This window comes from Salmo salar, chromosome 08 (assembly GCF_965601325.2).
Source record: "Salmo salar chromosome 08, fSalSal1, whole genome shotgun sequence".
In the NCBI taxonomy this organism is placed as follows: Eukaryota; Metazoa; Chordata; class Actinopteri; order Salmoniformes; family Salmonidae; genus Salmo; species Salmo salar.
The window spans coordinates 41,817,354-41,834,575 of NC_138298.1; the positions used below are offsets into that span (position 1 = coordinate 41,817,354).

Here is a 17,222-nt window from a genome sequence, read left to right on the forward strand (position 1 = left end):
TTACAATCAAAGCATTGTATGCTTATAATTCAATGCACTGCTTTTAAAAAATGGTCCATTTTTAATTTAGGGACAAATTTTAACAAATTCTAAAATTGAACTAATGCCATTAACTCGATTAATTGTTTTAATCGTTTGACTTAGACTTGTAATAAAAAGGAATATAAGTGAGCAACAGGCTTAGAATGTTGTGTGGATAATGAAGTCATACATGATTTATACACTCATTACCATAATCTGACGTGAAAAGTATTAAGGATACAATTACATTGTTATATTAATTCATGTTTGTGGAAGCAGGAAACAACATTGCTCTGGTCCATGTTTTGTAGACGTTAGGGGCCTGATTTCTGGTTCCCTAGTTTCTAAAATGAATGCTTAAGCTTGTTTTTACCAAATGTGACTCACCACCTGGATTTGGTGTTATTAAGTAGCAACATTTGAAATTGTGTTTTTTACACTGGATAAAAGTAGAGACTCAGAGCTACAAAATGGTATATCATACACTGCATTTTGAGGAACAATGGGAACAAAATTCTGCTTTGAAAGTTGATCAACTTGTAAACTCACTTTTGAGAAAATTGCCTTTAAATGTTTTGGTATTTAGTGAATAGCATCGTTCACACCCACTTAAGCTTTAGCCCCACCCATCTCTTTCGCTCTTGGAGTGTTCAGAGCACACCTGATGCTCTGGCCGATTTGTTTACCTCTGTTGTTTATCTCATGAAAACAGCCTTACCAGCTTTGCTGGCTTTTTTTGTTGACATTTACTGACACTGGCCATATTCAACAGGTGTTGTACACTTTAGCTTAAGACATGTAGCTAGCTAGCTCGGTAAACAATGAACCTAGCTAGGTAAACAACGTGTAAGATCACACACGTCACATAACGTTAGTTAACGAGCCAGCCAGTTAATGTTAGCTAGTTACCCACCAGGTACAACCCCAAATCCGTAAACATGGGCACCCTCATAGATATTATCCTGACCAACTTGCCCTCCAAATACACCTCTGCTGTTTTCTATCAAGATTTCAGCGATCACTGCCTCATTGCCTGCATCTGCCATGGGTCCGCGGTCAAACGACCACCCCTCATCACTGTTAAACGCTCCCTAAAACACTTCTGCGAGCAGGCCTTTCTAATTGACCTGGCCCGGGTATCCTGGAAGGATATTGACCTCATCCCGTCAGTCGAGGATGCCTAGTCGTTCTTTAAAAGTAATTTCCTCACCATCTTAAATAAGCATGCCCCTTTCAAAAAATGTAGAACTAAGAACAGATATAGCCCTTGGTTCACTCCAGACCTGACTGCCCTCGACCAGCACAAAAACATCCTGTGGCGGACTGCACTAGCATCGAATAGTCCCTGCGATATGCAACTTTTCAGGGAAGTCAGGAACCAATACACGCAGTCAGTCAGGAAAGCAAAGACTAGCTTTTTCAAACAGAAATTTGCATCCTGTAGCTCTAACTCCAAAAAGTTCTGGGACACTGTAATGTCCATGGAGAATAAGAGCACCTCCTCCCAGCTGCCCACTGCACTGAGGCTAGGTAACACTGTCACCAATGATAAATCCACGATAATCGAGAATTTCAATAAGCATTTCTCTACGGCTGGCCATGCTTTCCTCCTGGCTACCCCAACCCCGGCCAACAGCTCCGCACCCCCCACAGCTACATGCCCAAGCCTCCCCAGTTTCTCCTTAACCCAAATCCAGATAGCAGATGTTATGAAAGAGCTGCAAAATCTGGACCCCTACAAATCAGCTGGGCTACACAATCTGGACCATCTCTTTCTAAAATTATCCGCCGCCATTGTTGCAACCCCTGTTACCAGTCTGTTCAACCTCTCTTTCGTATCGTCCGAGATCCCTAAAGATTGGAAAGCTGCCGCGGTCATCCCCCTCTTCAAAGGGGGTGACACTTTAGACACAAACTGCTACAGACCTATATCTATCCTACCCTGCCTTTCTAAGGTCTTTGAAAGCCAAGTTAACAAACAGATTACCGACCATTTCGAATCCCACTATACCTTCTCCGCTATGCAATCTGGTTTCAGAGCTGGTCATGGGTGCACCTCAGCCATGCTCAAGGTCCTAAACGATATCATAACCGCCATCGATAAGAGACATTACTGTGCAGCCGTATTCATCAACCTGGCCAAGGCTTTCGACTCTGTCAATCACCACATTCTTATCACCAACTACTTTTCTGATAGAGTTCAATGTGTCAAATCGGAGAGCCTGTTGTCCAGACCTCTGGCAGTCTCTATGGGGGTGCCACAGGGTTCAATTCTCGGGCCAACTCTCTTCTCTGTATACATCAATGATGTCACTCTTGCTGCACGTGTCTCCCTGTCATGGATGCCATACCACGGTTGCCCTTAGTTTGAAGATTTAATCCGGAGACAGGTGTTTCCTCCATCTCTTTAGCTATCATACTCTAATTCCACGGATTTCAAAACTCGATCCTCCAGAAAGTGGAGAGCAACTCTACTACACAATACATTTTTTTTAAAGCAGCATTCAACAGGATTACCAACAGACTGACCATCTCAAATAGACAGAAGCCTTCTATGGCAAACCAATCCGAACTCCTCTCTTTGCATGTCTAGCCCACTCATTATCTCAGCCAATCATGGATAGTGGGAAGGTTGCTAACTTTTTCTGTAGCTTAACCAACAAGGCTCGTAATTTAAAAGTCTAATTCATATTTATAGATGGCATACAAGTTTGTTATTAAGGCACATGAAAGTTCACATGTTCGCAAAGGCATTTCTGCCCCAAAAACGCATTTTGATAAAAAGCTCTCCTGTGAAGTAGTGACTTGCGACATACGCCTAGTTTCCTGAAACGGGTCACAAATACAGAATTATTGTGTTCCTTGCCTGGGACTCTAGTACAATGAATGTTATAATCATATTTTGATTGGAAAACAAGTAAAACAAGGAAATCAGTTAACACTCACTTTTCTCAGGTCCAGGCTTGATACAACTCTCTCCACCATGGTCTCTGGTGTCCTCAGGTCCAGGCTTGATACAACACTCTCCACCATGGTCTCTGGTGTTCTCAGGTCCAGGCTTGATACAACACTCTCCACCATGGTCTCTGGTGTTCTCAGGTCCAGGCTTGATACAACTCTCTCCACCATGGTCTCTGGTGTTCTCAGGTCCAGGCTTGATCCAACACTCTCCACCATGGTCTCTGGTGTCCTCAGGTCCAGGCTTGATACAACACTCTCCACCATGGTCTCTGGTGTTCTCAGGTCCAGGCTTGATCCAACACTCTCCACCATGGTCTCTGGTGTTCTCAGGTCCAGGCTTGATCCAACACTCTCCACCATGGTCTCTGGTGTTCTCAGGTCCAGGTTTGAGACAACAGTCTCCATCAAGGTCTCTGGTATTGGGATAGCAGACAGACTGACCGTGATTAAACAAACTACAACTTTATACTGTATAGCATACATGGATCTTTCTATAAATTAGGGTACCAGTGAGGGTTTCCTGCAGTGGACAACTTGTTACAGCTGTTGATAATAATCAGGGGGGGTTCAGCTTTAATATTGAAGATAGATTGTTGCTTCCATCAATGCAATTATCTGCATCATTTCCAATGCCCCATATATTTTTGGTATATATATACACACACACACACACACACACACACACACACACACACACACACACACACACACACACACACACACACACACACACACACACACACACACACACACACACACACACACACACACACACAGTTGAAGTCGGAAGTTTACATACAGTTAGGTTGGAGTCATTAAAACTCATTTTTCAACCACTCCACAAGTTTCTTGTTAACAAACTATAGTTTTGGCAAGTCAGTTAGGACATCTACTTTGTGCATGACACAAGTAATTTTTCCAACAACTGTTAACAGACAGATTATTTCACTTATAATTCACTGTATCACAGTTCCAGTGGGTCAGAAGTTTATATACACTAAGTTGACTGCCTTTAAACAGCTTGGAAAATTCCAGGAAATGATGTCATGGCTTTAGAAGCTTCTGATAGGCTAATTGACATCATTTGAGTCAATTGGAGGTGTACCTGTGGATGTATTTCAAGGCCTACCTTCAAACTCAGTGCCTCTTTGCTTGACATCATGGGAAAATCAAAAGAAATCAGCCAAGACTTCAGAAAAATTGTAGACCTCCACAAGTCTAGTTCATCCTTGGGAGCAATTTCCAAACGCCTGAAGGTACCACGTTCAGCTGTACAAACAATAGTACGCAAGTATAAACACCATGGGTCCACGCAGCCGTCATACCGCTCAGGAAGGAGACACATTCTGTCTCCTAGAGATGAACGTACTTTGGTGCGAAAAATGCAAATCAATCCCAGAACAACAGCAAAGGACCTTGTGAAGATGTTGGAGGAAACAGGTACAAAAGCATCTATATCCACAGTCCTATATCGACATAACCTGAAAGGCCGCTCAGCAAGGAAGAAGCCACTGCTCCAAAACTGCCATAAAAAGCCAGACTATGGTTTGCAACTGCACATGGGGACAAAGATCGTACTTTTTGGAGAAATGTCCTCTGGTCTGATGAAATAAAAATAGAACTGTTTGGCCATAATGACCATCGTTATGTTTGGAGGAAAAAGGGGAAGCTTGCAAGCCGAAGAACACCATTCCAACCGTGAAGCACAGGGGTGGCAGCATCATGTTGTGGGGGATCTTTGCTACAGGAGGGACTGGTGCAATTCACAAACTAGATGGCATCATGAGGAAGAAAACTATGTGGATATATTGAAACAACATCTCAAGACATCAGTCAGGAAGTTAAAGCTTGGTCGCAAATGAGTCTTCTAAATGGACAATGACCCCAAGCATACTTCCAAAGTTGTGGCAAAATGGCTTAAGGACAATAAAGTCATGGTATTGGAGTTGCCATCACAAAGCCCTGACCTCAATCCCATAGAAAATTTGTGTGCAGAACTGAAAAAGCGTGTGCGAGCAAAGAGGCCTAGAAACCTGACTCAGTTACACCAGTTCTGTCAGAAGGAATGGACCAAAATTCACCCAACTTATTGTGGGAAGCTTGTGGAAGGCTACCCGAAACATTTGACCCAAGTTAAACAATTTAAAGGCAATGCTACCAAATACTAATTGAGTGTATGTAAACTTCAGACCCACTGGGAATGTGATGAAAGAAATAAAAGCTGAAATAAATCATTCTCTCTACTATTATTCTGGCATTTCACATTCTGAAAAAAAGTGGTGATCCTAGCTGACATATGACAGGGAATTTTTACTAGGATTAAATGTCAGGAATTGTGAAAAACTGAGTTGAAATGTATTTGGCTAAGGTTAACTTCCGACTTCAAGGATTTACCCTTAGTCAACTATGACTCACCTTTGAATGTATTGGTCATTGATCTGATACAGGGTCACTGAGGAGGTTTTCAACAAAAGAAACCCAAATCCAGGATGGAGGGGTTCAGTGAATGTGGTGTAGAATGTGTAAAGGTGTGTCAGTGTACCAGAGGAGGACACACTATAGAAGGACAAAGTACCAGCTGGCCAGTCCAGATACACTCCAACTCTGTTAGAAACAGGGCCAAGGATGGATCTACTACGGACTCCAGCATTGTAAAAGTCATAAACGCTGTCAGAGCCATACATACACCAGGAATTGCTGGTGAGTCCAATACGATGCCCTTCCCATCATTCCTTTGTACACCACACCAATGGCAGGCCAACCACCATCCCAGTCAATCTCCCAATAATAACGAGATCCAGATAAGCCTTCGCTGCAGAGAACTTGGCGATAACGGTCAAATCTGTCTGGATGGTCTTCATAACGCTGCTTCTCCACCACCGGTGTCACCTTCCTGTTCCCCTCAGACAGTAACAGGTCTGGGTTTGCTGTATTTGGGTCCAGGGTGAGATGACAGGCATCTGTAGACATAGTAATTAATCAAACCCCATTGTCATAACACTTAGCTATGTTACTATAGTTCTGAATATGCAGTTAATTAGGATTGAAGAGACTTACATTTCCTCAGCCTTGATTTCAGCCTGCACTCTCCACCATGATCCACACTGGAGGAGAAACAGGTTATTGGCTGACAAAGCCCTAATAAAGCAGTCAACATTTAAACCATGTTGTTGTGTTCTGGTGCACTATCCAAGTTCATTACTAGAGACATACAGGTATTCTATCCTACCTACTGCATACAGAACAGAGTACAATTCATTACTAGAGACATACAGGTATTCTATCCTACCTACTGCATACAGAACGGAGTACAAATCCAACAGGATATCAGAGATGCAGAAGAAGAGTATTCATGTGGTGATGATGTATGCTGTGTTGGAGTGCTCAGCCTGTTGGGTAAACTTCCCCTTAATTCTACCATCATGTCCTCAACCAAAAACTCTGAAATCTTCATCCCTAATTACAACATTTTCAGACAAGATAGAACAGCCAAAGGGGGCGGTGTTGCAATCTACTGCAGAGATAGCCTGCAGAGTTCTGTCCTGCTATCCAGGTCTGTACCCAAACAATTTGAACTTCTACTTTTAAAAATCCACCTCTCCAAAAACAAGTCTCTCACCGTTGCCGCCTGCTATAGACCCCCCTCGGCCCCTAGCTGTGCTCTGGACACCATATGTGAACTGATTGCCCCCCATCTATCTTCAGAGCTCGTGCTACTAGGTGACCTAAACTGGGACATGCTTAACACCCCAGCCATCCTACAATCCAAGCTTGATGCCCTCAATCTCACACAAATTATTAATGAACCCACCAGGTACAACCCCAAAGCCGCAAACACTGGCACCCTCATAGATATCATCCTAACCAACGTGCCCTCTAAATACACCTCTGCTGTTTTCAACCAAGATCTCAGCGATCACTGCCTCATTGCCTGCACCCGTAATGGGTCAGCGGTCAAACGACCTCCACTCATCACTGTCAAACACTCCCTGAAACATTTCAACGAGCAAGCCTTTCTAATCGACCTGGCCCTGGTATCCTGGAAGGATATTGACCTCATCCCGTCAGTAGAGGATGCCTGGTTATTTTTTTTAAATGCCTTCCTCTCCATCTTAAATAAGCATGCCCCTTTCAAGAAATTTAGAACCAGGAACAGATATAGCCCTTGGTTCTCCCCAGACCTGACTGCCCTTAACCAACACAAAAATATCCTGTGGCGTTCTGCATTAGCATCGAACTGCCCCCGCGATATGCAACTTTTTAGGGAAGTTAGAAACCAATACACACAGGCAGTTAGAAACGCCAAGGCTAGCTTTTTCAAACAGAAATTTGCTTCGTGCAACTCCAACTCTAAAAAGTTCTGGGACATTGTAAAGTCCATGGAGAATAAGAACACCTCCTCCCAACTGTCCACTGCACTGAGGATAGGAAACTCTGTCACCACCGATAAGCCCACTATAATTGAGAATTTCAATAAGCATTTTTCTACGGCTGGCCATGCTTTCCACCTAACTACCCCTACTGCATGCAACAGCACTGCACCCCCCACAGCTACTCGCCCAAGCCTTCCCCATTTCTCCTTCTCCCAAATCCATTCAGCTGATGTTCTGAAAGAGCTGCAAAATCTGGACCCCTACAAATCAGCCGGGCTAGACAATCTGGACCCTTTCTTTCTAAAATGATCTGCCGAAATTGTTGCAACCCCTATTGCTAGCCTGTTCAACCTCTCCTTCGTATCGTCTGAGATTCCCAAAGATTGGAAAGCAGCTGCTGTCATCCCCCTCTTCAAAGGAGGGGACACTCTTGAGCCAAACTGCTACAGACCTATATCTATCCTACCCTGCCTTTCTAAGGCCTTCGAAAGCCAAGTCAACAAACAGATTACAGACCATTTCGAATCCCACCGCACCTTCTCCGCTATGCAATCTGGTTTCAGAGCTGGTCATGGGTGCACCTCAGCCACGCTCAATGTCCTAAACGATATCGTAACCGCCATCGATAAGAAAAAATACTGTGCTGCCGTATTCATTGACCTGGCCAAAGCTTTCGACTCTGTCAATCACCACATTCTTATTGGCAGACTCGACAGCCTTGGTTTCTCAAATGATTGCCTCGCCTGGTTCACCAACTACTTCTCTGATAGAGTTCAATGTGTCAAATCGGATGGCCTGTTGTCCGGGCCTCTGGTAGTCTCTATGGGGGTGCCACAGTGTTCAAATCTTGGGCCAACTCTTTTCTCTGTATACATCAATGATGTCGCTCTTGCTGCTGGAGAGTCTCTGATCCACCTCTATGCAGATGACACCATTCTGTATACTTCTGGCCCTTCTTTGAACACTGTGTTAATAACCATCCAGACGAGCTTCAATGCCATACAACTCCCCTTCCGTGGCCTCCAACTGCTCTTAAAAACAAGCAAAACTAAAAGCATGCTCTTCAACCGATCGCTGCTTGCACTTGCCGGCCCGTCCAGCATCACTACTCTGGATGGTTCTGACTTAGAATATGTGGACAACTACAAATACCTAGGTGTCTGGTTAGACTGTAAACTCTCCTTCCAGACTCACATCAAACATCTCCAATCCAAAGTTAAATCTAGAATTGGCTTCCTATTTTGCAACAAATCATCTTTCACTCATGCTGCCAAACATACCCTCGTAAAACTGACCATCCTACCGATCCTCGACTTCGGCGATGTCATTTACAAAATAGCCTCCAACACCCTACTCAATAAACTGGATGCAGTCTATCACAGTGCCATCCGTTTTGTCACCAAAGCCCCATATACTACCCACCACTGCGACCTGTACGCTCTCGTTGGCTGGCCCTCGCTTCATACTCGTCGCCAAACCCACTGGCTCCAGGTCATCTACAAGTCTTTGCTAGGTAAAGCCCCGCCTTATCTCAGCTCACTGGTCACCATAGCAGCACCCACCCGTAGCACGCGCTCCAGCAAGTATATCTCACTGGTCACCCTCAAAGCCAATTCCTCCTTTGGCCGCCTTTCCTTCCAGTTCTCTGCTGCCAATGACTGGAACGAACTGCAAAGATCACTGAAGCTGGAGACACATATCTCCCTCACTAGCTTTAAGCACCAGCTGCCAGAGCAGCTCACAGATCACTGCACCTGTACATAGCCCATTTATAATTTAGCCCAAACAACTACCTCTTACCCTACTGTATTTATATATTATTTTTGCTCCTTTGCACCCCATTATTTATATTTCTACTTTGCACTTTCTTCCACTACAAATCTACCATTCCAGTGTGTTACTTGCTATAATGTATTTACTTTGCCACCATGGCCATTTTGCCTTTACCTCCCTTATCTCACCTCATTTGCTCACATTGTATATAGACATATTTTTCTACTGTATTATTGACTATATGTTTGTTTTACTCCATGTGTAACTCTGTGTTGTTGTATGTTGTCGAACTGCTTTGCTTTATCTTGGCCAGGTCGCAATTGTAAATGAGAACTTGTTCTCAACTTGCCTGCCTGGTTAAATAAAGGGGAAATAAATAAAATAAAGTTACTGAACCTACTACACTACATATGACACAACCGCTGCTCACACTATTAGGACATCTATTCTGACTTACTTCAGCTTCATCAGTTTATATGTGGGATCCACCAGAGCAGCTGAAAGCAGTCCTCCTGCAGAGTCTCCTGGGTGATTGTAGCTCAGGTCCAGCTCTTTCAGGTGGGAGGGGTTTAACCTCAGAGCTGAAGACAGAGCAGCACAGCCCTCCTCTGTGACCAGACAGCCTACAGAGAGACACACAACAGCTGTCTAGGTTGGTGTACTGGTGTCAATCATCTTTTAGGACACCCAGACATTTGTCCATGAAACAAACATTGTGATGAAACATCAGATTTTCAGAGGATTTGTTTTACGAAGCTCAGTACCGACCTGATTGAAACAGCTGTACTTACCCCAGTGTGTGTAGTTTACAGTCTGGATCCTCCAGTCCAGCAGACAGCAGTGTAACTCAGCTCAGTACAGACCTGACTGAAACAGCTGTACTTACCCCAGTGTGTGTAGTTTACAGTCTGGATCCTCCAGTCCAGCAGACAGCAGTGTAACTCAGCTCAGTACAGACCTGATTGAAACAGCTGTACTTACACCAAGATTGTGTAGTTTACAGTCTGGATCCTCCAGTCCAGCAGACAGCAGTGTAACTCAGCTCAGTACAGACCTGACTGAAACAGCTGTACTTACCCCAGTGTGTGTAGTTTACAGTCTGGATCCTCCAGTCCAGCAGACAGTAGTGTAACTCAGCTCAGTACAGACCTGACTGAAACAGCTGTACTTACCCCAGTGTGTGTAGTCTACAGTCTGGATCCTCCAGTCCAGCAGACAGCAGTGTAACTCAGCTCAGTACAGACCTGACTGAAACAGCTGTACTTACCCCAGTGTGTGTAGTTTACAGTCTGGATCCTCCAGTCCAGCAGACAGCAGTGTAACTCCTGAGTCCTGCAGGTCATTGTCTCTCAGCTCCAGTTGTTTCAGTTGTGAGTTGGGTGAACTCAGGACTGAGGCCAGATCTGAACAGCAACCCTCTGTCAGACCACACTGACCTAGACTGTGGGGAGTAGAGGACAAACTTCATCATCAGTCACACACACCTTATCAGATAGATATGGTAAAAACATGTGGAAAATACAAATAGTAATGTTTGTCGGCCTCTCTACAGGCCTCTGCGCTCTACAGCTTCTCTGATGGGGAAACATAATCTGGTATAACAGTATCGTTACACTGCTGAGAAATAATCTAATTATGATCTAAAACATCACCTCCACGTTGTCATTCAGTGCCTACAGTCTTCATTGTAAACAGGTGGACTTTTTTGGAAGGAGACGGAAAGGGGATCAGGCTTTGAAAGCCATATTACAACATATGTGTTGTGATAATTGCGTTGTTTGCTCTATAACCTGTTGGTTCAGATGCCTTGACACAGTGATATATAGGACTAAAGGCCTAGACAATAAGACAGTGATATATAGGACTAAAGGCCTAGACAATAAGACACAGTGATATATAGGACTAAAGGCCTAGACAATAAGACACAGTGATATATAGGACTAAAGGCCTAGACAATAAGACACAGTGATATATAGGACTAAAGGCCTAGACAAAAAGACACAGTGATATATAGGACTAAAGGCTGAGACAATAAGACACAGTGATATATAGGACTAAAGGCTGAGACAATAAGACACAGTGATATATAGGACTAAAGGCTGAGACAATAAGACACAGTGATATATAGGACTAAAGGCCTAGACAATAAGACACAGTGATATATAGGACTAAAGGCTGAGACAATAAGACACAGTGATATATAGGACTAAAAGCTGAGACAATAAGACACTGTGATATATAGGACTAAAGGCTGAGACAATAAGACACAGTGATATATAGGACTAAAAGCTGAGACAATAAGACACAGTGATATATAAGACTAAAAGCTGAGACAATAAGACACTGTGATATATAGGACTAAAGGCTGAGACAATAAGACACACTGATATATAGGACTAAAGGCCTAGACAATAAGACACCGTGATATATAGGACTAAAGGCCTAGACAATAAGACACAGTGATATATAGGACTAAAGGCCTAGACAATAAGACACCGTGATATATAGGACTAAAGGCTGAGACAATAAGACACAGTGATATATAGGACTAAAGGCCTAGACAATAAGACACAGTGATATATAGGACTAAAGGCTGAGACAATAAGACACAGTGATATATAGGACTAAAGGCCTAGACAATAAGACACAGTGATATATAGGACTAAAGGCTGAGACAATAAGACACAGTGATATATAGGACTAAAGGCTGAGACAATAAGACACAGTGATATATAGGACTAAAGGCCTAGACAATAAGACACAGTGATATATAGGACTAAAGACCTAGACAATAAGACACAGTGGCAGAATAAATTCAACCACAACTTTGTTTCATTACAAAACCGGATAGAAACCTCTGTCCAGTGAAGTCCACAAAGCATATTGTATTTAACAAACAGTTACATGACCTACAGCATGGTCAAGCAAGTTAATGTTTCCGACATTTCTGGACCACTAAACAACTATTAATTTAGAACCACAGAGAGTTACTGCACGTTGTAAAGAATGGTTCATGGTACTGATGTCTGTGTGTGCGTGTTAGTACAAGTAGAAAAAACATGTTCCTCTGTCATGTTATACAGTACACAGTCTATCACTCTGTTATACAGTACACAGTCTATCACTCTGTTATACAGTACACTGTCTATCACTGTTATACAGTACACTGTCTATCACTCTGTTATACAGTACACAGTCTATCACTCTGTTATACAGTACACAGTCTATCACTCTGTTATACAGTACACAGTCTATCACTCTGTCATACAGTACACAGTCTATCACTCTGTCATACAGTACACAGTCTATCACTCTGTTATACAGTACACAGTTTATCGCTCTGTTATACAGTACACAGTCTATCACTCTGTCATACAGTACACAGTCTATCACTCTGTTATACAGTACACAGTCTATCACTCTGTCATACAGTACACAGTCTATCACTCTGTCATACAGTACACAGTCTATCACTCTGTTATACAGTACACAGTTTATCGCTCTGTTATACAGTACACAGTCTATCACTCTGTTATACAGTACACTGTCTATCACTCTGTCATACAGTACACAGTCTATCACTCTGTTATACAGTACACAGTCTATCACTCTGTCATACAGTACACAGTCTATCACTCTGTCATACAGTACACAGTCTATCACTCTGTTATACAGTACACAGTCTATCACTCTGTTATACAGTACACAGTCTATCACTCTGTTATACAGTACACAGTCTATCACTGTTATACAGTACACAGTCTATCACTCTGTTATACAGTACACAGTCTATCACTCTGTCATACAGTACACTGTCTATCACTCTGTCATACAGTACACAGTCTATCACTCTGTTATACAGTACACAGTCTATCACTCTGTTATACAGTACACAGTCTATCACTCTGTCATACAGTACACAGTCTATCACTCTGTTATACAGTACACAGTCTATTACTCTGTTATACAGTACACTGTCTATCACTCTGTTATACAGTACACAGTCTATCTCTGTTATACAGTACACTGTCTATCACTCTGTTATACAGTACACAGTCTATTACTCTGTTATACAGTACACGGTCTATCTCTGTTATACAGTACACTGTCTATCACTCTGTTATACAGTACACAGTCTATCACTCTGTTATACAGTCCACGGTCTATCACTGTTATACAGTACACGGTCTATCACTCTGTTATACAGTACACAGTCTATCACTGTTATACAGTACACTGTCTATCACTGTTATACAGTACACTGTCTATCACTCTGTTATACAGTACACAGTCTATCACTCTGTTATACAGTACACAGTCTATCACTCTGTCATACAGTACACACTTCTCTTGTTTGTTGTCCTAGGCTACATGGCTAAAATGCTCGCTAGCCTAACTTCCATTCATGGGCAACGTTAGCTAGATAACATTAGCATTCTACATCTAGCTACATATTGAAGGTCTATCCTCTCAGGCCAGGAGCAGAACAATGTATGAGTTAATGGTTGGATTAGAATCGCCACTCGGATGCTTTCTCCTGCAAGATACATTCGTGACATACTTGCGAATTTAAGGAAAATTAGGAAACACAGAGAGATGAAAGATTCATTATTTTATTTTGTAAAAAACTAAATTCTTGGTAAATGTTTTGGGTAAGCCTGGATCACTCTCACACACACAAACACTCTCTCTCTCTCTTACCCCAGTGTGTGTAGTTTACAGTCTGGATCCTCCAGTCCAGCAGACAGCAGTGTAACTCCTGAGTCCTGCAGGTCATTGTCTCTCAGCTCCAGTTGTTTCAGTTGTGAGTTGGGTGAACTCAGGACTGAGGCCAGATGTGAACAGCAAGCCTCTGTCAGACCACACTGACCTAGACTGAGGGGAGTAGAGGGAAACTTAGCACACACATCTCTGGTGACAGAATGGTAACTTCTGTCTGCCTCTGTGTTGAGTCTGAGATGGGGAAACATTGTCTTTCATTGGTAGCACTGGTGCTCCTAACTTTAAAAAGTTAGGAGCACCACATCAAATTTAGGAGCACCAGAATAATCTATTTTTAAATTGATTGAGATATAGCCTACGTTGGGCCTATAGTGTAAATTAATCCTACTAACTTTTAAAACATCTGAAAAAGATATTACTTTTCACCTTTCTTTCTGTGCCACAAAATGTTTGCATATACTGGTAAAATTTCCAGGTTGATACAAGGCTGCACAATATGGGCAGAAAATCTAACTTTTCAACCAAATCTTGCAGTTTTTTCGATAGATTTTTTATTTTATATAGATCAAAACACTTGAACTGTTGGAAACATAAATAGAATGATTATTCTAATTCTATGGTTGGTGTTGTTTAGCATGACAACAAATTAAAAAGCCAGGTTGGAGTTATGACAGGGTAGGAACCAAAGTGTTGGTGAGTGTTTCCCAGGGGACACTAATCACATTTGAATAGATAGCTAAAATCTTTGTCTAAATGTCACATCTATCTAATTCAAAACATGCTGTTGCACAAACATGCTGATCTACACCACCACTGGTAACAATCTGTATTAGAGCTAACGTGTGCATTTAGCTAACTGCATTTAGCTAGCCAGCTAGCTAGTTAGCAATTACCATTATTTTAGCCACGTGCCAGCTTAAGGCATCTGCATGCTTCCCATCCAATAAACAGTTTGGGACAGTTCTTGCATTTATTATGAAGACATTTTGTGACGTTTTTGTTCATTTTGGTCTTCAGGTTTTTTTGGCTGTTCGTGCACATAACATTTTTTCTCGAGGCAAGCTGAAGTCGATAGCCAAAGTCTACGCCCCTTCGTCTGTGATTGGTCAACAATAGAGATTCTTCAATTAAGTTGTCATTCAATGAGAGATGACTTGTTTATCTGCACATTTTTTCCACTTAAGATATATTACAGCAAACATCTTAGTTAGATGTAAATACAGTACCAAACATCTTAGTTAGTAAAATTGCACAATTAAGATCTCCTCCGCAAAAACATAAAAATGATTAGTCAGATTAATTCTGACTATTTTGAGGAAGTGTATACTGGCTACGGCGTCTCAGAATGAACAAACAGCTATTTTTCTTTGTTTTTCAAGCAAAGGTCTTTTAGGGGAGTATGCGAGCACACTCGTGACCACACTCGTTCAGCTGCCAGCCGAACCGAAGCCTGCTGACACTTTTATTGAAGTCACGTTTTGCAGAGAGAGAAAGATACACAAACTAATAGTACAATAGAGAAAACAAGGATTAACATTAACAAGCAATGTGAAAAGCACCATCGTTGTTTTTTTGGAAGAATCTGAGTTCAAACAGCGTGGAGTGTCTGTGTGCTGTCTGCTTGAGTGACCCGGCGGCTGCGGTAAAGCGAGACCTAATCAAGGCCAGACTGGCCTTTCCTATAAGCTGTTGAAAGTTGTGACCCACAACTGATCCAAATGTAATCAATGGAGTTAAATATTCTAAATCAAAGGGCTTTTGCGCCATTATTTGGATGAAATTTTCACTGCAGTTTACATCCAAGAGTGGAATTTTGTAAGACAATTATTCATTGCAATGTGGTGTTGTAGGCTAGATAATAATAATGATAATTGTATTGTCATTAAACAAGATCAATATGGGAGTTTTTTTTGCTGCGTGTCTCATGTCTTCACTGTTCTTTCAGTGACGCACCATGTTCGTATATTAAATATTTGAATGATTGTATGTGTGGTATGATATTAGCTAGTTATCCTATTGCAGATCTGGACAACCAATCCACTATTGACACCATTTATGGTGGATAGAGGACCGGATAAACAGGTAGACTGGTAGTATCATGACAGAAGGCGAGACCCAGATGCGCATGGTTGGAGTCTAATAATGTTTAATAATCCAAAAGGAGTAGGCAAGAGAATGGTCGTGAACAGGCAAAAGGTCAAAACCAGATCAGAGTTCAGGAGGTACAGAGTGGCAGAAAGGCTCATGGTCAGGCAGGCAGAATGGTCAGGCAGGCGGTGACAGAGTCCAGAACAGGCAAGGGTCAAAACCCGGGAGGACTAGAAAAAAAAGAATAGCAAAGGCAGGAGAACGGGAAAAACGCTGGTTGATTTGGAACATACTAGACGAACTGGCACAGAGAGACAGGAACCACAGGGATAAATTCACTGGGGAAAACAAGGAGGGGGTGGAGACAATAACAAGGACAGGTGAAACTGATCAGGGTGTGATAGGTAGACTATACAGGGACTATTATTTATGGTGGAGAGAGGACAGGATAGACAGTTAGACTGGTAGACTATACAGGGACTATTATTTATGGTGGATAGAGGACAGGATAGACAGTTAGACTGGTTGACTATACAGTGCCTTCAGAAAGTATTCATCCTCCTTGACTTATTCCATATTTTGTTGTGTTACAGCCTGATTTCAAAATTGTTTATTTTTGTCACCCATCTACACACCATAGAGTACCACAGTATGAGTCATAATACCCATAAAACCTAGCAGTCAAAGAGGAAAATGGTTCCAATCGTTTTTCCACCTTTCATTTTTCCCCATAGGTGATTTCAGAAAGTACCAAACACCTTGATATAGGGAAGGCAGATGAGGTAGTAAAACCCATCAAAAGGGTGAATTTAAAACCCTTCAAAAAGGTGAATTTAACGGGCTTTGAGAGGGGTGGTATCTGCTACTTGAGTTCAGATTTAAAAAACAGAGTAAAATTAACTAGACCTCAGCCACAACAGTGATTCTGGATTATGAGATGACACATCTGGATTCTGATAACAAACAAACAAACAAACAAACAACACACACACACACACACACACACACACACACACACACACACACACACACACACACACACACACACACACACACACACACACACACACACACACACACACACACACACACACACACACACACACACACACTTACCCCAGTGTGTGTAGTTTACAGTCTGGATCCTCCAGTCCAGCAGACAGCAGTGTAACTCCTGAGTCCTGCAGGTCATTGTCTCTCAGCTCCAGTTGTTTCAGTTGTGAGTTGGGTGAACTCAGGACTGAGGCCAGATGTGAACAGCAACCCTCTGTCAGACCACAGTGA

General features: G+C 42.3%; 1 protein-coding gene across 1 annotated transcript in view; it reads right to left on the bottom strand.

The window, feature by feature from the left end:
- LOC145850438 (NACHT, LRR and PYD domains-containing protein 1 homolog) overlaps window positions 1–17,222 on the bottom strand; it is a 41,762-nt gene that overhangs the window by 11,996 nt on the left and 12,544 nt on the right. The window contains 6 exon segments of the mRNA XM_082978277.1: window positions 2,968–3,395; window positions 5,398–5,697; window positions 5,699–5,942; window positions 6,040–6,086; window positions 9,586–9,751; window positions 11,973–11,985. Of these exon segments, the coding sequence (XP_082834403.1) occupies window positions 2,968–3,395; window positions 5,398–5,697; window positions 5,699–5,942; window positions 6,040–6,086; window positions 9,586–9,751; window positions 11,973–11,985 (1,198 nt within the window).